Here is a 19769-nt window from a genome sequence, read left to right on the forward strand (position 1 = left end):
CTGTGACCAGCACTCAGGAACTATTAACCATCACAAAAGAATGGCCAGACTACCCAGGTAATGCAATCAGTGACCATTATCAGGTGTCCTGGCGGACAGGATTTCTGCTGTAGACTGCCTCCTTCTGTGATGAATGTATGATGTTTTGAAGGGTGGTGGTCTTGGGCTACAGGGTGGGCAATTTCAAAAATCTATATAGGGGCTTGTGCACCAATGTTCTGGGTTCGCCTCCCTCCTGCGTGTGGTGAGTGAGGACCCTGTTGCAAAAGTTCCTTTAATAAATATCAGGCTTCCTAGCCGCTTTGCATCTCAATATTCTCTGGCTGGCCTCTATTATTTCTCCTACCAATAGGGAACCCACTTAAGGACTCTATATGGGCTCTGGAATACCCCATAAGCAAAAGGGAGCAGTTTTTCTTATAACAGGGATGATGGGAAATGTAGTCCAACACCATCCGGTGGTCCAAGGTTGCTGTTGTCGTCTTGACCATTATGGTCATAGCAACCACAGGAAATAATAATCCTATACTCTGGTTGTCGTTGGCATCCGTCTGTCTCGAGAGACAATGGAGTCTGCCTTCGGGGGTGAAGCCAGATTGCCGTGCTAGCGGCAGTAAAGTGACCTCCCTGGGTGCAAGTCTGGGCAGTGGGTCTGGGGGTGCTGGGCTGCCCAGACGACAAGACCCCCCCCCCAGCCTCGCTGATGTGGTCGAAAGGAAAGCAGAGCTGAGGTCCAGCACTGAGGACCTTCTGGCAGTTCCCTCGTTGCGAGAAGTGAGGTTACAGGGAACCAGGTAGAGGGCCTTCTGTCTATCACAAATTTGTCAGAATCAGACAACAAATATGTGATTTCTGTTTGATCACCACCATCAGGTATCTTAACTATGTCAGGAAAAAAACTTTGCCCTTGGTTCAGAATACAAGCAGCAGTGTATAAATTATGATAAAAATCTTCGGCTGCTTGGGCACTAAACATCGGTGCTGTTCTACTGGAATTTTTTCTGCCATGTGCCTCTAAATATTCTGACGGCGCCATCTGAAGCCGCAAAGCCAGAAATGCTTTCTAAACAAACTAACCGGTAAATCATGTAGGTAAATCTCAAATCCGTGTGATAATTTAAGAAAATGTAACAGTGACAAGAGCGGTTTATGGAATGCTTGTAGATCTCGCTGAGCACAGAAATCACCCAGCTTATTATATATATATTTATATTATATATATATATATATATATATATATATATATATATATAAGTCTGAGTGAGGGCCTGTTTTTAAGAACCTGCAGAAGTATATCAAAAGCAAACATTTGCTCTTCACAATTTGCTACCCAAGTAGTCTCTCTGTGCAGCTGTAGCTTCCATATTAAGAAGTTTAAAACAATACATAAACAAAACCATTAAAATAGAAGACTGTACTGGCACAATTCCAGTCTCCGCTTTAATACTAGCTGCCGGTGGGCAAACCAAGTAATATTTTGAGGATTTTGTTTTGAATAATTTCCAGTTGACTGGAGGGCCAGATTCCCCAAACTACATTGACCTGGAGTGACTTTCCGTCAGACAGTTTCGTACCAGCCAAAGAGACTTATTATTTTTAGTGATTGTTGTGCTCCTTCATTCAGATCAGCCTTCTCCATCTGGTGCCCTCCAGATGGTTTCAACTACAAATCCCATCAGCCATTGTGGCCAATAGTTAGGGATGATGGGAATTGTAGTCCATCAACATCTGTAGGGCACTGAGTTGGAAACGGTTGGTTTACATCAGGCGTCCCCAAACTCGGCCCTCCAGCTGTTTTGGGACTACAATTCCCATCATCCCTAGCTAACAGGACCAGTGGTCATGGATGATGGGAGTTGTAGTCCAAAACAGCTGGAGGGCTGAGTTTGGGGATGCCTGGTTTACATCATTATTTATTGTTGTTGCTGTATATCATGACATATCTTAATAAACTACTGGTAGAGGCCTCGATGCATTTAGCGATTATCTACCTTTATCTCTCCTGATTCCTGACTTAAAACTTGTACTCTGGGATTTACTAAAGGAGTAAATTTGCTGGTTCTGGGTCTCTATGAGTGATTACTCCCCCAGGTTACAGATCTGCTTGGGGAGATATCTTAGGAGCCAAGAGAGACCACAGACAGCGTGTTTCTGCTCTGTGACGCATATCACCAAATGGAGAGAAACATGCTAATTTCAGGAGATGAAGCTGTGTTGAAGTGGAGGGCGAACGTGGACCCAGAAAGTAACATGGGCTGGCATGGCAGGCTAATTGACGGACCCCCTTGCCTTGGCAACTGAATGCAGAGATAATGACACTTCCAAGTTCATTTGTGGCAGATTAGCATAGGCTCAGAGAGTGAGAAAAAAAGAATCAAGCAGAGGCTAGGTACTACTTTTTCTTTTCTTTAATGCGGTTCCTACTTCACACCAGCTGCTCAGACGGTGATGCTTCTTTGCAAGACCCTTTGCATCTCATTAAAAGATAAAGGTTGCATTTTGTCAGACTGAAGCTCTTCTGTCAAAGCTCAAATGTGTTTTACGAGTTGAGTAAGTAAACACCACCGACTCCCGGGAGATTGCAGTCGTGCTGATCCTAATAACAGCTGGGTATTGTGAGGTCTTACTGCTGTTTCGGGGAGTGTGTGTGAATGATAACCGATAAATACAGCTGCCTTATTTTTTCAGAGCATCCTTGGGGGATGTGCGAGAGGCTATATATTTGAGGTTTCTTTCCTTCTCTCCACTTCTAGGATGAATCTATAAACATTCCTGTTTGTTCACCGGGGCATTTCCTAACTGAAAGACATTGTTCCTGGCAACCTGCAATTATTAACTGCGAGAGCAAACAATTGGCTTTGTTCTTAAGTTTTATTCACCAACACGCTTCCTGCCCTGGGATCCTTGTGGAGGAAGGGCGGGATATAAGTCGAATATACATAAATAAAAATAATAATGCAGAGCGGCCGCCAAGACCATATAACACTGGTCTTGAAAGACCTACATTGACTCTCAGTACGTTTCAGAGTAGAATCATAGAATCATAGAGTTGGAAGAGACCACAAGGGCCATCGAGTCCAACCCCCTGCCAAGCAGGAAACACCATCAGAGCACTCCTGACATATGGTTGTCAAGCCTCTGCTTAAAGACCTCCCAAAAAGGAGACTCCACCACACTCCTTGGCAGCAAATTCCACTGTCGAACAGCTCTTACTGTCAGGAAGTTCTTCCTAATGTTTAGGTGGAATCTTCTTTCTTGTAGTTTGGATCCATTGCTCCGTGTCCGCTTCTCTGGAGCAGCAGAAAACAACCTTTCTCCCTCCTCTATGTGACATCCTTTTATATATTTGAACATGGCTATCATATCACCCCTTAACCTCCTCTTCTCCAGGCTAAACATGCCCAGCTCCCTTAGCCGTTCCTCATAAGGCATCATTTCCAGGCCTTTGACCATTTTGGTTGCCCTCCTCTGGACACGTTCCAGTTTGTCAGTGTCCTTCGTGAACTGTGGTGCCCAGAACTGGACACAGTACTCCAGGTGAGGTCTGACCAGAGCAGAATACAGCGGCACTATTACTTCCCTTGATCTAGATGCTATACTCCTCTTGATGCAGCCCAGAATTGCATTGGCTTTTTTAGCTGCCGCGTCACACAAGTATAATTCAAAGTGTATAATTCAAAGTATAATTCAAAGTGTTGGTGCTGACCTTTAAAGCCCTAAAAGGCTTTGGCCCAGTATACCTGAAGGAGCATCTCCACCCCCATCGTTCAGCCTCGACACTGAGGTCCAGCACTGAGGGCCTTCTGGCGGTTCCCTCCCTGCGAGAAGTGAGGTTACAGGGAACCAGGCAGAGGGCCTTCTTGGTGGTGGTGCCTGCCCCGTGGAACGTCCTCCCATCAGATGTCAAGGAGATAAACAACTATCTGACTTTTAGAAGACACCTGAAGGCAGCCCTGTTTAGGGAAGCTTTTAATGCTTGATGTTTTATTGTGTTTTTAATCTTTTTTGGGGAGCCACCCAGAGTGGCTGGGAAAATGCAGCCAGATGGGAGGGGTATAAATAATAAATTATTATTATTATATTATAATAAGCTGCCACGGCGAGTCCCTACACTTCAGAATTTGCCACAACGCCACTGAGATCAAAGTACTCACAAAGGCAGAAGAGCAGTGTTTGGTTAAGACGCTGGCAACCCTTGCTGGCAGAGGGAGGCCAGTTCCAGATTCTGAAGCGGAGAAAAGGTTTGTAATAATAATAATAATAATAATAATAATAATAATAATAATAATAATAATAAAAAATAATAATGTATTATTTATACCCCGCACATCTGGCTGAGTTTCCCCAGCCACTCTGGGCAGCTTCCAATCAAGTGTTAAAAACAATACAGCATTAAATATTAAAAACTTCCCTAAACAGGGCTGCCTTCAGATGTCTTTTAAAGAGAAGATAACTGCTTATTTCCTTCACATCTGAAGGGAGGGCATTCCACAGGGCGGGCGCCACTACCGAGAAGGCCCTCTGCCTGGTTCAAGGTGGAGCAAGGTGCTTCTGTAGCTACCGGAGCTGTAACTTTGCCAGAGGTTATTGTGCGGCATGTGAGGGCTTGCACGAAGCAGCTGGATGTATTTGGAAATTTTCTATAAAGAGACGTCTCCCTGGAGCAATGGGAGGTGTTTGGTTTTTGAAAAAAAACAACACGTACAGACAAATACCAGAAGGAGTAAGAGCAATCATAGCTGTGGCGTAAGGAAATTGGAAGAGCTTGGCTGCAGGAACAGGGTCAAAGGGAGCCCATATATTCCAGGATCCTCTTCTCACAGTGGCCCCTCAGATGCCCCCAAGCAGGTCCTGGGGGCCGCAGCAACTCTCCCTGCTTGTGATTCAGAGGCCTATTGCATCTGAAAGTGGAGCAGGCAGAACGCAGCCATCATGGCTGTTGCAGAATAATTAAAGGTTGGCTTTTGCTGCCCAGTTCCCCAAGGGACTGAGTCCCCAAAGTCCATGATTGGCCAGAGAAGAATGGATGGAGGTAAAATCCAGCGAAAGCAAGGCAGATCTTTATTTTTCTGTTGCAACAGAGTCCGTCCACCTCCTTGCAAGGAGGTGAGAGACCCAGAACAAAGATGTGTTGGAAGTAAAGACTTTCGGCACTGTCCATCCCCTTAGCCAAAGACGACCCTAAGAAGCGTCATACATGCATCACAGAAATGTCTACCACAGACATTTGAGAGTGTGGCTTCTCTCCTGTCTGCCAAGATACCTGATAAGTGTTTTACTGATTGCATTACCTGGGCAGTCTGGCCATTCTTTTGAGATGGTAAATCTGGGCTTGCCCTGTGTCCTCTTTTTCCAGGACATGTCCCCTTTTTCACGGGTATGTAAAACAGGAGTCGGGACGCAGGTGGCGCTGTGGGTTAAACCACAGAGCCTAGGACTTGCTGATCAGAAGGTTGGCGGTTCAAATCCCCACGACGGGGTGAGCGCCCGTTGCTCGGTCCCTGCTCCTGCCAACCTAGCAGTTTGAAAGCACGTCAAGTGCAAGTAGATAAATAGGTACCGCTCTGGCAGGAAGGTAAATGGTGTTTCCGTGCGCTGCTCTGGTTCGCCAGAAGCGGCTTAGTCCTGCTGGTCACGTGACCCGGAAGCTGTACGCCGGCTCCCTCGGCCAGTAAAGCAAGATGAGCGACGCAGCCCCAGAGTCGGCCACAACTGGACCTAGCGGCCAGGGGTCCCTTTACCTTTTTAAAACAAGAGTCATCATAGCGATCCATGGTTAAAAGTAGAAGTCAGCAAATGTGTCCTCTTTTTTACTCTTCAAAACATGGCAACCCTAGAAATACCTTAGTTCTTGAATCCAGGTCACCGTCCCACCCTATTCATACCCAAATATGCCCTTTAAATAGAATTTGAAGGATTTGAAAGTGTAAGAACTATTGAGAAAGGTTTCTCTTCTCATGAGTGATACGGAAGGGGGGGGCATGTCTTCTTCACCTTCTTCTTCGCTACAATATATCAATTTATTTCCAATTGTCAATGTCAAAAGGGACTAAAATCTATAAAATTCATAGAAAATCAAGGTGCCAATTTGCTCAATTTCTCTAGGACTCCATCACACCTCCCCTGTCCTCCATAATCCCTCAAACAAGGTGTCAAGACCCTAATCCTGTCAAATCACTCTGCCTCCAGGAAATGCCAGTACATGGACCATTGTCTTCTCATCAGGATGTGCTTATCTGCGCATATCTCCAGCTCTGCATATTCCCCCCTCCCTCCTCCATATGTTAATCCTGTGTAACCCAACCTCTTCTTAATGTATTCATGATGTAACTGTGTAACCCAACCTCTCTTTAATGTATTCATGATGTAACTGGGATGTATTTTGCACTGTATTCTGGGACATGGAGGGAAGTTTCAAAAGTTTATGTCACCCCTTTCTCGCGGTTCAATCTCGCCTTGAACCTGTTGCGCAATAAACGTGGATCTTCTGCAGCTTGCTCCTGTCTCCGGCTGAGCTCATTTTCCTCCGCAGGGATCCGCGGACTTAGTCCGACGAGCTGGGTGGCTGAGCAGCCTCGCACCCAGATTTTTACCGTAACATGAGGAAAGATTTTGAGTGATTAGGAGAGCCAGGATGGCTTTTGGGGATTGTTCTGTGTGCTAAAAATAATGTGTAATTGTCTCAGAGAATATTTCCTAAATTTTGAAGGATTCGTTTCCTGTGGAGTGTGTGTTTGCTATGTGTGTGTACCGTAAATACACAAGATGGGGAGAAAATCCCTCTTCAACCTGTGAGATAAGAAAATAGCAATTTACAGTAGTAGTAGTAGTAGTAGTAGTAGTAGTAGTAGTAGTAGTAAGAAGAAGAAGAAGAAGAAGAAGAAGAAGAAATTTTTATTTATACCCTGCCCTCCCCGGTTCAGAAAACCAGGCTCAGGGCGGCTAACAACAAATTTAAAACACTTAGTTGATGCAACAAAAAAAAGCATAAAATATGGTATAAAGCGTGAATAACAATAAATTCAGAATTCAAAAATCAATTTAGGGGGGAAATCCATCCAATAAACCTCCAATTTATTGTAGAAGAACAAGCAACTGGATCTATCATGGAGCAGCTTTGAAGTGACAAGGATATAAAAAGGATATAAAGGTTGTTGTGTATTGAGTCAAAGGATTTTATATCTGTATTATTATTGTCTGTATTTGCATTAGGGTAAAGTAACTGCCTTTTGGTTCCAGAGGGGACAGCTACTATTGGTTCATTTAAGCTGCTGTATTTGGATCCTCTGTCTTATTGGTTTCCTCCAAAAGGCAGGACTGTGATTGCCTGATATTGTTCCCTCCAAAATGTACCCTTTCTAGCTAGTTCCCTGTCCCTATAAAGGTAGCTCTCCCCTCCTCAGTTCTCAGTCTTGTTTGCTTTAATAAAGAAGTGTTACTACAGAACTGTCTCCAGCATATTATGTCAAGAGAGCTGAAATCACAAACCCCGCGTCACAACAAAGGTTTATTCAAAATGTGGCAAGCTTCTTAATTACACAAACATTTAGCCAAGAATATAAAACCTACAGAAGCTAATAGCTAAATTCTAATTACCCATTAATACATACAAATGAAGCAGAGTTGCCAGGGGGAAGTAAAAATACAGCCAGAGGAGTATATCAGGAGGCCTGACATAACACCCAGGCACATTGCACTAATTAATCAAACCAGCACAGGGCTAATTTCACCTGGGCAAGGTAAATTCTTGACTGCGGCTAGTAGCCGTTGGCAGGGGACCTCAGATTCCTGTTTGGCTATAGGTGGCCTTGGTCAAGCGATACATCTTGTCTCTGCCGACTCTTGTGCTGCTAAGTTTTGACCCAGTTTGGTCTGCCAGTTGCTGCTAAAGGCAGAAGAGCGGGTGGAGGCAATAAAAGTTGGCAACCCTGAGGCCCATCATTTTAAGTGGCACCCTCTGCTGCATCCCACAGAACTTGCGCCAGAGGGTGTGACACAACGGCTGGGAACCGCAGCGAGGGAGAGTGATCGCATGTTCGGGTCCTGATTGCGGGTTTCCTCACAGACATTTGGTTGGCCGCTGTGACAACAGGATACTAGACTAAATGGGTCATTGTCCAGACTGTTATAAGAAAAACTGCTCCCTCTTGCTTATGGGGTATTCCAGAGCCCATATAGAGTCCTTAAGTGGGTTCCCTATTGGTAGGAGAAATAATAGAGGCCAACCAGAGAATAACTGAGAAGCAAAGCGGCTAGGAAGCCTGATATTTATTGAAGGAACTGTTGCAACAGGGTCCCCACTCACCACACGCAGGAGGGACGAGAACCCAGAACCAAGGTGTGCAAGCCCTTATATTTGTTGTTGTTTAGTCGTGTCCCACTCTTCGTGACCCCCTGGACCAGAGCACACCAGGCACTCCTGTCTTCCACTGCCTCCCGCAGTTTGGTCAAACTCATGCTGGTAGCTTCGAGAACACTGTCCCACCATCTCGTCCTCTGTTGTCCCCTTCTCCTTGTGCCCTCCATCTTTCTCAACATCAGGGTCTTTTCCAGGGAGTCTTCTCTTCTCATGAGGTGGCCAAAGTATTGGAGCCTCAGCTTCAGGATCTGTCCTTCCAGTGAGCACTCAGGGCTGATTTCCTTCAGAATGGAGAGGTTTGATCTTCTTGCAGTCCATGGGACTCTCAAGAGTCTCCTCCAGCACCATATTTCAAAAGCATCAATTCTTCAGCGATCAGCCTTCTTTATGGTCCAGCTCTCACTTCCATACATCACTACTGGGAAAACCATAGCTTTCACTATACGGACCTTTGTTGGCAAGGTGATGTCTCTGCTTTGAAGATGCTGTCTAGGTGTGTCATTGCTTTTCTCCCAAGAAGCAGGCGTCTTTTAATTTCGTGGCTGCTGTCACCATCTGCAGTGATCATGGAGCCCAAGAAAGTAAAATCTCTCACTGCCTCCGTTTCTTCCCCTTCTATTTGCCAGGAGGTGATGGGCCCAGTGGCCATGATCTTCGTTTTTTTGATGTTGAGCTTCAGACCATATTTTGCACTCTCTTATATCCCTTATATAGACTTTTGAAATTGCCCACTCTGTAGCCCAAGACCACCATCCCTCAAAACATCATACATACATCATAGGAGGAGGCAGAAATCTTGTCTGCCAGGACACCTGATAATGGTCACTGATTGCATTTCCTGGGCAGTCTGGCAATTCTTTTGTGATGGTTAATAGTTCCTGAGTCCAGGGTACAGGCTCACCCTATTCAGACACAAATTTGCCCTTAAGACAGGATTTGCAAGCAAAAAGACAATGGGAAGGCTTTCTCCCTTACTGCAGAGGAATATTTGAGGTCATTGGGAGAGTCAAAATGGCTTCAGGATTGCTCTCTCTTACTATTTCAGACACATGGTTCATATATTTAGAAATGTGTGTGTTATTTATAAATAAATAAATAAATAAATAAATAAATAAATAAATAAATATAATTTATTATTTATATCCCGCCCATCTGGCTGACTTTCCCCAGCCACTCTGGGCGGCTTCCAATTGAATGTTAAAAACAATACAGCATTAAATATTAAAAACTTCCTTAATGAATATTTATTATATATTTGAGACCTTAATTTTTTTGTAACATGATCCAACAGGTTGTCCTCATCTAATATGAAGAAACAAGCCTCCTTCTTAACTTTCCTGACCATCTCCAAGCACCCCACCTCTGCACACCCACAGAATATTGCATATATACAGAATATGCAATATCTTAGGCAAGCAACAGAAGCTTAATCTGCCATGTCTGGCTATTGAGAGGGCGGCTTTTTTTGTTTGTTAAGAGGCAGCTGGTGGGCGGAACTGGGGGCGACATGTGTCAGAGGGTTTAGTCTCCCACCCCCACCGCCCCATCTTCAGAACCCCATTTTTGTCCATCTCCGTAAGTCCTCTTTATGGGGAGGGCATGGCTGTCTGGTCTTTTAGTAGGTCCGCTCCTACTTAAGAGGTGGAACGCTGCAACATTTTGTTGTTGTTCCATTTGTTATTGTCATCATCTCGCGATTTGATGCCACACGCAATGCAACATACCATGCTCATTAAACGGGCGTTGAATTATCCTGTTCATAACTGATGCAAGAACATGAGAAGAATGTAAGGAAGACGGCCTGGATCAGGCCAGTGGCCCATGTAGCCCTGAATCCTGGTCTCACGGTGGCCAATCAGATGCCATCAGTTGTTATTAATTGTACTTTATTATTAACAGCGATGATAACACCATTGTAAATATCAGTTATAAGAACTCTGTTGGCAACGACAATAAGATTAATAACAACAGATATTTGAATACTTGGGAAGCCCATGATTCATAAGTACAAATGCGTGAGTCAAAAGAAATGATTCTTAATGGGAAAAGTTACAAAGCATGTGCTTAAATCAGCCTACCTTTGAAAACAAATGGATTTTAAAAAACCAAGCAAACCCTTTTTAAAAAAGTGTTTCCCCCAGCTTGAGCTGAAAGGCACTCTGCCAATGCTCAGAAACGCTGGTGGCTGTCATATATGCAAATGCCATATATGCATATGCATCAAAAAATATTAAGGGGCTCAGAAATACTTTGAAATAAGTATATGAAAATATTCTCGCACCAACGGAAAAGGAATGCAAGCACTCTGTAATTTCGTATAGCGACCATTCACTTTTTTCTTGATAGTGTTTGACTTGTAAAAAGCTTAAATAAAATGTTTATTTATTTTTTAAATAAAAAGTACGCCCACATTTCCCTCACCGCTCCAAGAATTTCGCAGAGTCTCAAGCGCCCATTGAGAAAAAGAAAAACTCAGAGGAAACCCCGCCCCCAGGAGGGAGGGGGGTCGAAGTGAGCGTGACCGTATACGTCATCTGGCCCCGCCCCTCCTTCCCCATTGGCTGCTCCCATTCCCCCTCCCTCCACGCGGTCCTCCAGCATCCCAGAATGCCGCCGTTCCCGGAAGTGGCGCGCTTTCCCTCAAGCGTTGAGAGAGAGGAAGAGAGGAGGCGGGTGGCTAGTCGAGCGTCGCGGGGCAGGCCAGGATGGAGGAGGACGAGCTGGACTTGGCCGACGAGCTGGAGGCCGCCCTGCAGCTGGCGCCGGAGGTGCAGCTGGCCATCGAGCAGGTGAGCGAGAACCGGGCGAGAGAAGGTGAGGGGAAGGGGGCGGGGCTGTGCATGCTAATGTGGGGTTTCGTGGTAGGCGGGGCTCCCGTAGTCCCGAAGCGATTGGGCGGAGTGTAAGGAGGCGGGGCTATGTATGCTAATATGGGGCTCTGTGGTGGGAGGAGACGCCTGTATCTCCAAAGCGATTGGGTGAAGTGTGAGTAAGGGGCGGGGCTCTGTATTCTAATATGGGGGTTCTGTGTGGGGAGGGGCTGTAGGGAGTGGGGGGGGCTGCCTTAAATTGAGGGGGGTCTATTTGGGTGTCTTTGAGGAGAGGGACGTTGTGGGGGTGCTGCTTATTTTGGGGGGGGTCGTGATGTTTTTTCTTCTGTACTGAATTTCTTCTATACTTACCTTCGTTGTAAACGATCGTTTGCATCTGTATTTTAAACCAATAAAGATTTACCATGAAAAATAATAATTTGGGGAGGGGAGCAGGTGCTGGTTGAATGACAGGCTGCTAGATAGGAGACCCCCTGCCCACAGGGCAGCAGTTTATTATTTATTTGCTGCATTTATATCCCACCTTTTTTATATACTGAGCTAAAGGTGATGTACAATAGTATTGTTGTTTAGTCGCTTAGTCATGTCCGCCTCTTCGTGACCCCCTGGACCAGAGCACGCCAGGCACTCCTGTCTTCCACTGCCGCCCGCAGTTTGGTCAAACTCATGCTGGTAGCTTCGAGAACGCTGTCCACCCATCTCGTCCTCTGTCGTCCCCTTCTCCTTGTGCCCTCCATCTTTCCCAACATCAGGGTCTTTTCCACGGAGTCTTCTCTTCTCATGAGGTGGCCAAAGTATTGGAGCCTCAGCTTCAGGATCTGTCCTTCCAGTGAGCACTCAGGGCTGATTTCCTTCAGAATGGAGAGGTTTGATCTTCTTGCAGTCCATGGGACTCTCAAGAATCTCCTCCAGCACCATAATTCAAAAGCATCCATTCATCGGTGATCAGCCTTCTTTATGGTCCAGCTCTCACTTCCATTCATCATACTGGGAAAACCATAGCTTTAAGTATACAGACCTTTGTCGCTGCTTTTTAATATGCTGTCTGGGTTTGTCATTGTGTACATTAGTATTGTAATTATTTATTAAATTGTGGCTCAGGGAGCAACTGGGTTGTGTGTACAGTGGTACCTCTGGATACGAACGGGCTCCGTTCTGGAGCCCCATTCGCATCCAGAAGCAAACGTAACAAGCAACAGCACGTCTGCACACATCATTTTGAGTATCTGCGCATGCGCAAGTGGCAAAACCTGGAAGTAACGTGCTCCGTTACTTCCGTGTTTCTGCGGAGCGCAACTCGAACACGCTCAACCCGAAGCGCATCCAACCCGAGGTATGACTGTACAGTGGTACCTCGGGTTACAAACGCTTTGTATTTGTGTTTAGAGCAGGGGAGGGGAGAGAGTTCCTCATGGGCATGACACGCATGCAGCCAGAGAATTCAGTTTGCAAATGCGCCCCCAAAGGTTGACCCCCCCCCAGTTGACGCAATGTTTGTAGAGTGAAGGATTTAAATGCCAAGGGAGGTCAGTGCGACCTGGCTGCGTTTACTTGGTCAGATAAAGAGCAGGAAGTGGAATAAGTTTAAGGACCGTTCACCATTAAAACAGACATTAATGCGAAGAACCTGCTTGGGGTCTTAGTTCAGTGGTAACAGTAGCATATAAATAAAGGGAAACAAGCAAGATGCACCAAACAACTCATACCATTCAAAACAAACGCGTAATGATTCAAGATTAGGAGGGACAGGAGGACACTGGGATTGGAAGCAGATAGTGCCAATGTGTTTGCATGATGCAGGAGTTGGGGGTAAGGTGAGGCTGAGCTGGATTGGAGAAGATTTTGCTGGTGAAGCAGAACTTGGGAAGGATGGAGGGAGAGGTAGGGGAACCTGAAGCAGCCTCTGTGCAGGCCAGGGTGGGATCCTGACCCCTGTCTTCCAGCCTCTCTCCATAACCAAGGAAGGAAGGAATGTGATCCATATCCCACAAAGCACTGCACAGCCTCTCTGTTTTTACCATGGTGCTGGACATTTGCTGTTTTTGGCACAGCGTGTGTGTTGCTGTGTTCCTTTTCGTCTTTTATTTGAATTGCTAGGGTTTGAGGTTTTTAATGTAAGTCACATTTATTTATTTATTTATTTATTTCATTTATAATCCCATCTTTTTCTCCAAGGAGCTCAAGGTTCTCTCTCTCATTTAATCCCCACAAAAACCCAGTGAGCTGGGTTAGGCTGAGGGGCAGTATGACTTGCCCAGGGTCACCCAGTGAGCCCCATGGCCAAGCGGGAATTTGAACCCCAGTGTCTCCCAGGTCATAGTCCAACGCTCCACGCCGTACAGGCTCTTTTGTAAGAAAAACAACTAACACATACTTCCGTTCTTTTTCTTGACCCCTAGGTGTTTCCGAGTCAAGATCCTTTGGACCGAGCTGACTTCAACGCTGTGGAGTACATCAACACGCTTTTCCCGACCGAGCAAGTGAGTGCATGGTGTCACAATTGTGAAAAACAGTTTCTTCTTTTACCCTGTTTTTCTGTTGGTAGATTCATAAGAGATTCACAAAACAATAGTAAAACGTTGGAGAGTTTCCCTTGCCTCCTAACAGTGATCAACTTCTGGGGTCCATCGATGGTTAACCATTGCCTTCTAAATATATTTATCGAGAGAATTTCCGCAAAAGAGAAATAAAAGGCTGCTGAAAACACAAAAGCAGCAAATACAGTTAAGGCAAGACTAAAAGACTGCAGCTGCCATCATATCCAGCCAGCTTAGCCTGTGGCAAGGGATGATGGGAGTTGTAGTCCAACAGTATCTGGGAAGCCAGGGTTGAAGAACAATGGTCGAGGGAGAGAGCCTGCTTTTGATCTCTGTGGCATGTCTCATTTTGCAGTGTCTTGTTTGTCCACTAGAGGCCACCGTTCTTCTTCCGTTAAGCAAGATCAGAACATAGGAGGCTGCCTTATAGTGAGTCTGGGCGGCTTTCACCATATATAAAAACATAATAAAACATGAAACATTAAAAACCTCCCTATACAAGGCTGTCTTCTAAAGGTTGTATAGTGGCTTATCTTCTTGACAGAGGATGTTTAACTCCGTATCCTCCAACATTTCTCTGATGAAAATAGGGACGTCCTAAGGTGGCACTGTGGTTTAAACCACAGAGCCTAGGACTTGCCGATCAGAAGGTCGGTGGTTCGAATCCCTGTGACGAGGTGAGCTCCCGTTTCTTGGTCCCAGCTCCTGCCCACCTAGCAGTTCGAAAGCACACCAGTGCAAGTAGATAAATAGGTACCGCTCCGGCGGGAAGGTAAACGGCGTTTCCGTGCGCTGCTCTGGTTCGCCAGAAGTGGCTTAGTCCTGCTGGCCACATGACCCGGAAGCTGTACGCCGGCTCCCTCGGCCAATAAAGCGAGATGAGCGCCGCAACCCCAGAGTCGGGCACGACTGGACCTAATGGTCAGGGGTCCCTTTACCTTTAAGGAAAAGTAGGCCATTCCGGGATCAGATCAGATCCCGGCTTCTGTAAATCCGGGACTGTCCCTGGAAAATAGGAACATTTTGTAGGGTTTGCCAACAGGCACCATGCTCTTCTCGGCATGGAGGGCCAAATCCCCATTCTGTTGACACTGCATATATGGCTAAATAACTGACTCCCCCTTTCTCTCCTTTTTCTTTGACAGTCTTTGGCAAACATTGATGATGTGGTGAACAAGATCAAGCTGAAAATAAGGTAAGCAGGGCAATTAAAAATATTATTATCAATGGGGCTGCTGTGGGGCGGTAAAAGCTGCTGTTCCTTTAGCCTAGGGAAGGGGCTGACCGTCTTTGTCCCAACTTAACCCCCGCCAGCCTGCTGGAGGCTCTATGCCAGCGGTGGCAATAGCACCCTGGTGCATGCAGACACATTGGAAATGGCACAGCTGAAAAACACGGAGAAGATAAAAGGCACACAGCCTCTTGCCTGAGGAAAGGGGAGTGGTCGCTTCCTTCTGACTCGTGGAGTGATTGCTGTGATGACAGAGGAGCTGGCTCCTCTGGAATGGGGCGAGCTTGCTTCAATTCAGGAGCGTAGCTGTTTTTGATTTAAACCACTTATTTATTCGAGTAAGCTGTGTGTGGAAATCCGATATGAAAACTGTGAAATGGTATAAAAGCTTGTGACTGTAAATTGTGGCCAGCTCCTGAAACGCGGGAATTGCAGCGAATGTGGAACTGTCGTCTTGCATTGTGGTAACCCTTCCTGGAACCTTGTAGCAAAGAGGAGTGTGTAAGAAGTCGAATAAATATTATTAATAAGGAATACCAAGGTTCCAGTAAATCAGTAATTTAAAAACAGGAATCCAGTAATAACCAGGTTCATTCCTGCTGGTCAGGGAAAGCCTGGGCAAATAGTTATTTCCGGGGAGGGGGGGTGTTCAAGAAACTTTACCCAGAGTAGACCTGTTGAAATCAATGCAACTAACTTAAGAATAATAATAATAATTTTTATTTATACCGTGCCCTCCCCAGCCAAGGCCAGGCTCAGGCGGCTAACAAGCAATAATAAAAACAAGTTGAATGAATACAACTTAAAAACAAGATTAAAATACAATAGTAAAATATTGAAACATTAAAATGCAGCCTCATTTTCAATGGATCTGTAACTGCCCTGTGTCTTTTCAAGAACATAGGAAGACTGCCTTAGACTGAGTTAGACTAAGGTTACCAGATTTTTTTCAAAGAATCTGGGGACACTTTTTTTTTTGAAAAGAGGAAAAAAATATTTAAAAAGTTAAAAAAAAAAGAAGTACCCTATTTTTTGCCCTATAGGATGCACTTTCCCCCCTCCAAAAATGAAGGGGAAATGTGTGTGCGTCCTATGGGGCGAATGCAGGCTTTCGCTGAAGCCTGGAGAGCGAGAGGGGTCGGTGCGCACCGACCCCTCTCGCTCTCCAGGCTTCAGGAAGTTATCCGCAAGCCTTGGGAGCTCCGCGGGAGTTCCCGTCAGGCTCCCAAGGCTTGCGGATAGCAGCCTGCATCCCGAAGCCTGGGGCACGCTGCACAGCACACCCCGGGCTTTGTGCAGATATCGGGCAGCCCCACAAGCTCGGGGGACAGCGGGGAGGCAGAGCGCCGCCTTCCCGCTATTCCCCGACCTGGTTTGGAGGCTGGCACTGGGGAGAAGCGCGCAAGCCTGGGGAGACCAGCGCGACTTCCCGCTGGGCTCCCTAGGCTTGCGGATAACAGCCTGTTCTGGGGGCTGGGGTTGGGGGAAGCTCGGGCATCCCCCGCCCCAGCCCCACGCCTGGGTGGGGGAAATAATTTTTTCCCCCTTTATTTCCCCCCGCCCCCAAAAAACTAGGTGCGTCCTATGGGCCGGTGCGTCCTATGGGGCGAAAAATACGGTAATATATTTTCTTCTGCGGGCAGTTGGCCAGGTGGCTGGGCGCTCTTGCTCCCAGCTCGATTTGGGTCGCGGGGGGGTCAGCGCTTCCCCCAATTGACGTGCCGGGTGTCCCTGGTTCCCCCTTGGCAGTGGCAGCAGCAGCCTGGAGCCAGCCTGGTAGCGCAGTTGGCTCTGGCTGGCTTAAGGAGCTGTTCGCTGCTGTGGCCATTTTGCCTCGCCAGAAGTCCCCATATGATGTATCTTGTGCCGTTGAACCAATCACACAACATTCATTCCCTACTAATAAATCTGCAACACTTAAAATATAAATCCGGGGACGGATTTTGTCCGGGGACAGATTTGTGAATCCGGCGACTGTCGCTGGGAAACGGGGACGTCTGGTAACCGTAAGTTAGACCTTTGGTCCACACTGCTGGGCAGCAGTGGCTCTCCAGGGTTTCCAGGCAGCGAATATCTCTCCCAGCCCACCTGGATATACTGGTGATTGACCTGGGGACCTTCTGCCTGCTGAGCAGAAGCTCTACCTCTTTTGTTGTCAGTCTGGCTGCCTACTTGCTTGCTGTCTGCATGTCTGTCTGGTCCTAGCAGTCTGCCCCTTCCCTGCTCCCTGCCTCCGGGAAGTTCTCATGCAGGTCGCGATTGCAGACAGACACCGGAGGCAAATGCAATCTCCTCCTTTCTGAGATCACTGTCGGGTAAAGGAACAAAACTTAAGCAAGGTTTGCATCTTAGAGCTTGTAGTGGCTGGAGTATCGGACTAGGACATTCCTGGGAGTTGTTGTTGTCGTTTAGTCGTGTCCGACTCTTCGTGACCACCTGGACCAGAGCACACCAGGCACTCCTGTCTTCCACTGCCTCCCGCAGTTTGGTCTTGTCTTTGTCCATGGGGTTTTCTTGGCAGGGATACTGGAGTGGCTTGCCGGTTCCTGCTCCAGGTGGATCACGTTTGGTCAAAACTCTCCAGTATGAGCTGTCCATCTTGGGTGGCCCTGCGTGGCATAGCTCATAGCTTCTCTGAGTTATTCAAGCCCCTTCGCCACGGCAAGGCAGTGATCCATGAAGGGGATTCCTGGGAGACCAGGGTTCAAATCTCCACTCAGTCATGAAGCTCACTGGGTGATCTTGGGCTAGTCGTCATTTCCTGGCCTAACCTACCCCGCAGGGTTGCTTTTTGGATGTGATAAGGCGGCAGAAAACTGTGTGCCGCCTTGAGGTGGGTTAGACATGCAATAAATCAAATTATACAGGAGTGGGATTTCTTTTAACTCTCTGTGGGACTGGTTTACAGTGCTGGAATATTTGTTTTTAGAATATAGAAACAGCACAGTTTTCCCTTCCCTAAAATGGTCTCTTGAACAAACTGTGTAAAAAAAGAAAAGAAATCTGATGCTGAACATCAACCTTCAGGCTGTCTCCCTTCTCTCTTTCTTCCCCTTTGCAGGCGTTTGGATGATAACATCCGGACCGTGGTGAGAGGTCAGACAAATGTTGGGCAGGATGGCCGCGAGGTATGAGTTTATTAAATTTCTCGCAGCTGAATCTATCCAGGGACCTTGCCGGAGAGATGCAAGGAATGGCATTTAGACAGCAGAAAAGTCTTCTTCGGGAGGTGATAGACTCTCCTTCCTTGGAGGTTTTTAAACAGAGGTTGGGTGGCCTTCTGTCATGTTGATCTAGTTGAGATTCCTGCATTGCAGTGGGGTCGGACTAGACATAACCCTCAGGTCCCTTCCAACTCTACCATTCTGTGATTCTCTAGGTTTCCCCCAGCCCTGTACTGAGGACTAGAAACCTGCAAGGGTTGTTGGCCCCATGTTTCAAGATTATTATTATTATTATTATTATTATTATTATTATTTATACCCCGCCAGAGCCAGGCTCAGGGCAGCTAACACCAGTAAAATTACAATAAAAACATAATAGGGAAAAGGAAAAAAAGCACAATTTAAAATACAGGTTAAAATGCAATTTAAAATGCAGCCTCATTTTAAAAGTAGCCCATGGATCAAAACTGTAAGGGGAGGGAAAACATAAGGGTCAGACTGAGTCCAAACCAAAGGCCAGGCGGAACAGCTCTGTCTTGCAGGCCCTGCGGAAAGATGTCAAGTCCCGCAGGGCCCTAGTCTCTTGGGACAGAGTGTTCCACCAAGTCGGGGCCAGTGCTGAAAAGGCCCTGGCCCTAGTTGAAACCAATCTAACCACCTTGCGACTTGGGACCTCCAAAGTGTTGTCATTTGTGGACCTCAAGGTCCTCCGTGGGGCATACCAGGAGAGGCGGTCCCGTAGGTACGTGGGTCCTAGGCCACATAGGGCTTTAAAGGTCAAAACCAGCACCTTAAACTTGACCCTGTACTCCACAGGGAGGCAGTGCAGTTGGAGTTCAAGGTGGTTTCCAGCATGTTGGGGGGGTGTCCCCCCGAATATGAGCAAGTGTACCTGAATATGTGGTACCTTTAAGATTTGGGTCTGGATATAAGAAAGAGTGGGGCATTCAGGATCATCTATTTCCAGCAATAAAAAAATCCCTTTGTGCGTTCAATCCCCACGTTGGGCCAAAGATTCCTGCGTTGCAGAGGGTGGGACTGGATGACCCCTGGGATTCCTCCCAATTCCATGATTATATGATTCTTGCCCCTTGTCACTTCTGAGGAGATGGCTGCTGGTTCCTTCCTTGTTAATATTTGGCTGCACTGGAAATGTTTATTACATCTGACTCTGATTTATATATTTTAGCCAGCGGGTACCACTTGGTGTGTCTTAATTTATTTCAGAACGGAATTAAAATGCTTTAATGTGCGTACAGTGGTACCTCGGGTTACATACGCTTCAGGTTACATACGCTTCAGGTTACAGACTCCGCTAACCCAGAAATAGTGCTTCAGGTTAAGAACTTTGCTTCAGGATGAGAACAGGAATCGTGCTCCGGCGTCGCGGCGGCAGCAGGAGGCCCCATTAGCTAAAGTGGTGCTTCAGGTTAAGAACAGTTTCAGGTTAAGAACGGACCTCCGGAATGAATCAAGTACTTAACCCGAGGTACCACTGTATTCTGTAGCATTTCCGCTTCTAACTGTGGAGGCAGTGCATAGCCATCATGCCCCATCTGGTGCCCATTCCTGCCTCATGTGGAGGAGAGTTCCACAGATTAACAATGCACTGCGTGATGAAGTCCTTTTCTTTTCTCCGTCCCGAAT

General features: G+C 46.6%; 1 protein-coding gene and 1 long non-coding RNA gene across 2 annotated transcripts in view; both read left to right on the forward strand.

The window, feature by feature from the left end:
- The first annotated feature begins 1245 nt into the window (after positions 1–1245).
- On the forward strand, positions 1246–1969 carry LOC310749918. Its single transcript, XR_014541871.1, has 2 exons — positions 1246–1742; positions 1886–1969. It is a non-coding gene; the product is annotated as an uncharacterized lncRNA (long non-coding RNA).
- An 8957-nt stretch (positions 1970–10926) lies between these two features.
- The window catches only part of VPS53 (VPS53 subunit of GARP complex), a 43624-nt gene continuing 34781 nt past the window's right edge, over positions 10927–19769 (forward strand). Inside the window, exons 1-4 of the mRNA XM_083587595.1 lie at positions 10927–11148; positions 13590–13670; positions 14873–14922; positions 18020–18086. Of these exons, the coding sequence (XP_083443721.1) occupies positions 11065–11148; positions 13590–13670; positions 14873–14922; positions 18020–18086 (282 nt within the window). The 5' untranslated portion in view covers positions 10927–11064. The remainder of the gene's footprint in view (positions 11149–13589; positions 13671–14872; positions 14923–18019; positions 18087–19769) is intronic.

Source organism: Podarcis filfolensis (assembly GCF_964270895.1).
Source record: "Podarcis filfolensis genome assembly, chromosome: 15".
Classification (NCBI taxonomy): domain Eukaryota; kingdom Metazoa; phylum Chordata; class Lepidosauria; order Squamata; family Lacertidae; genus Podarcis; species Podarcis filfolensis.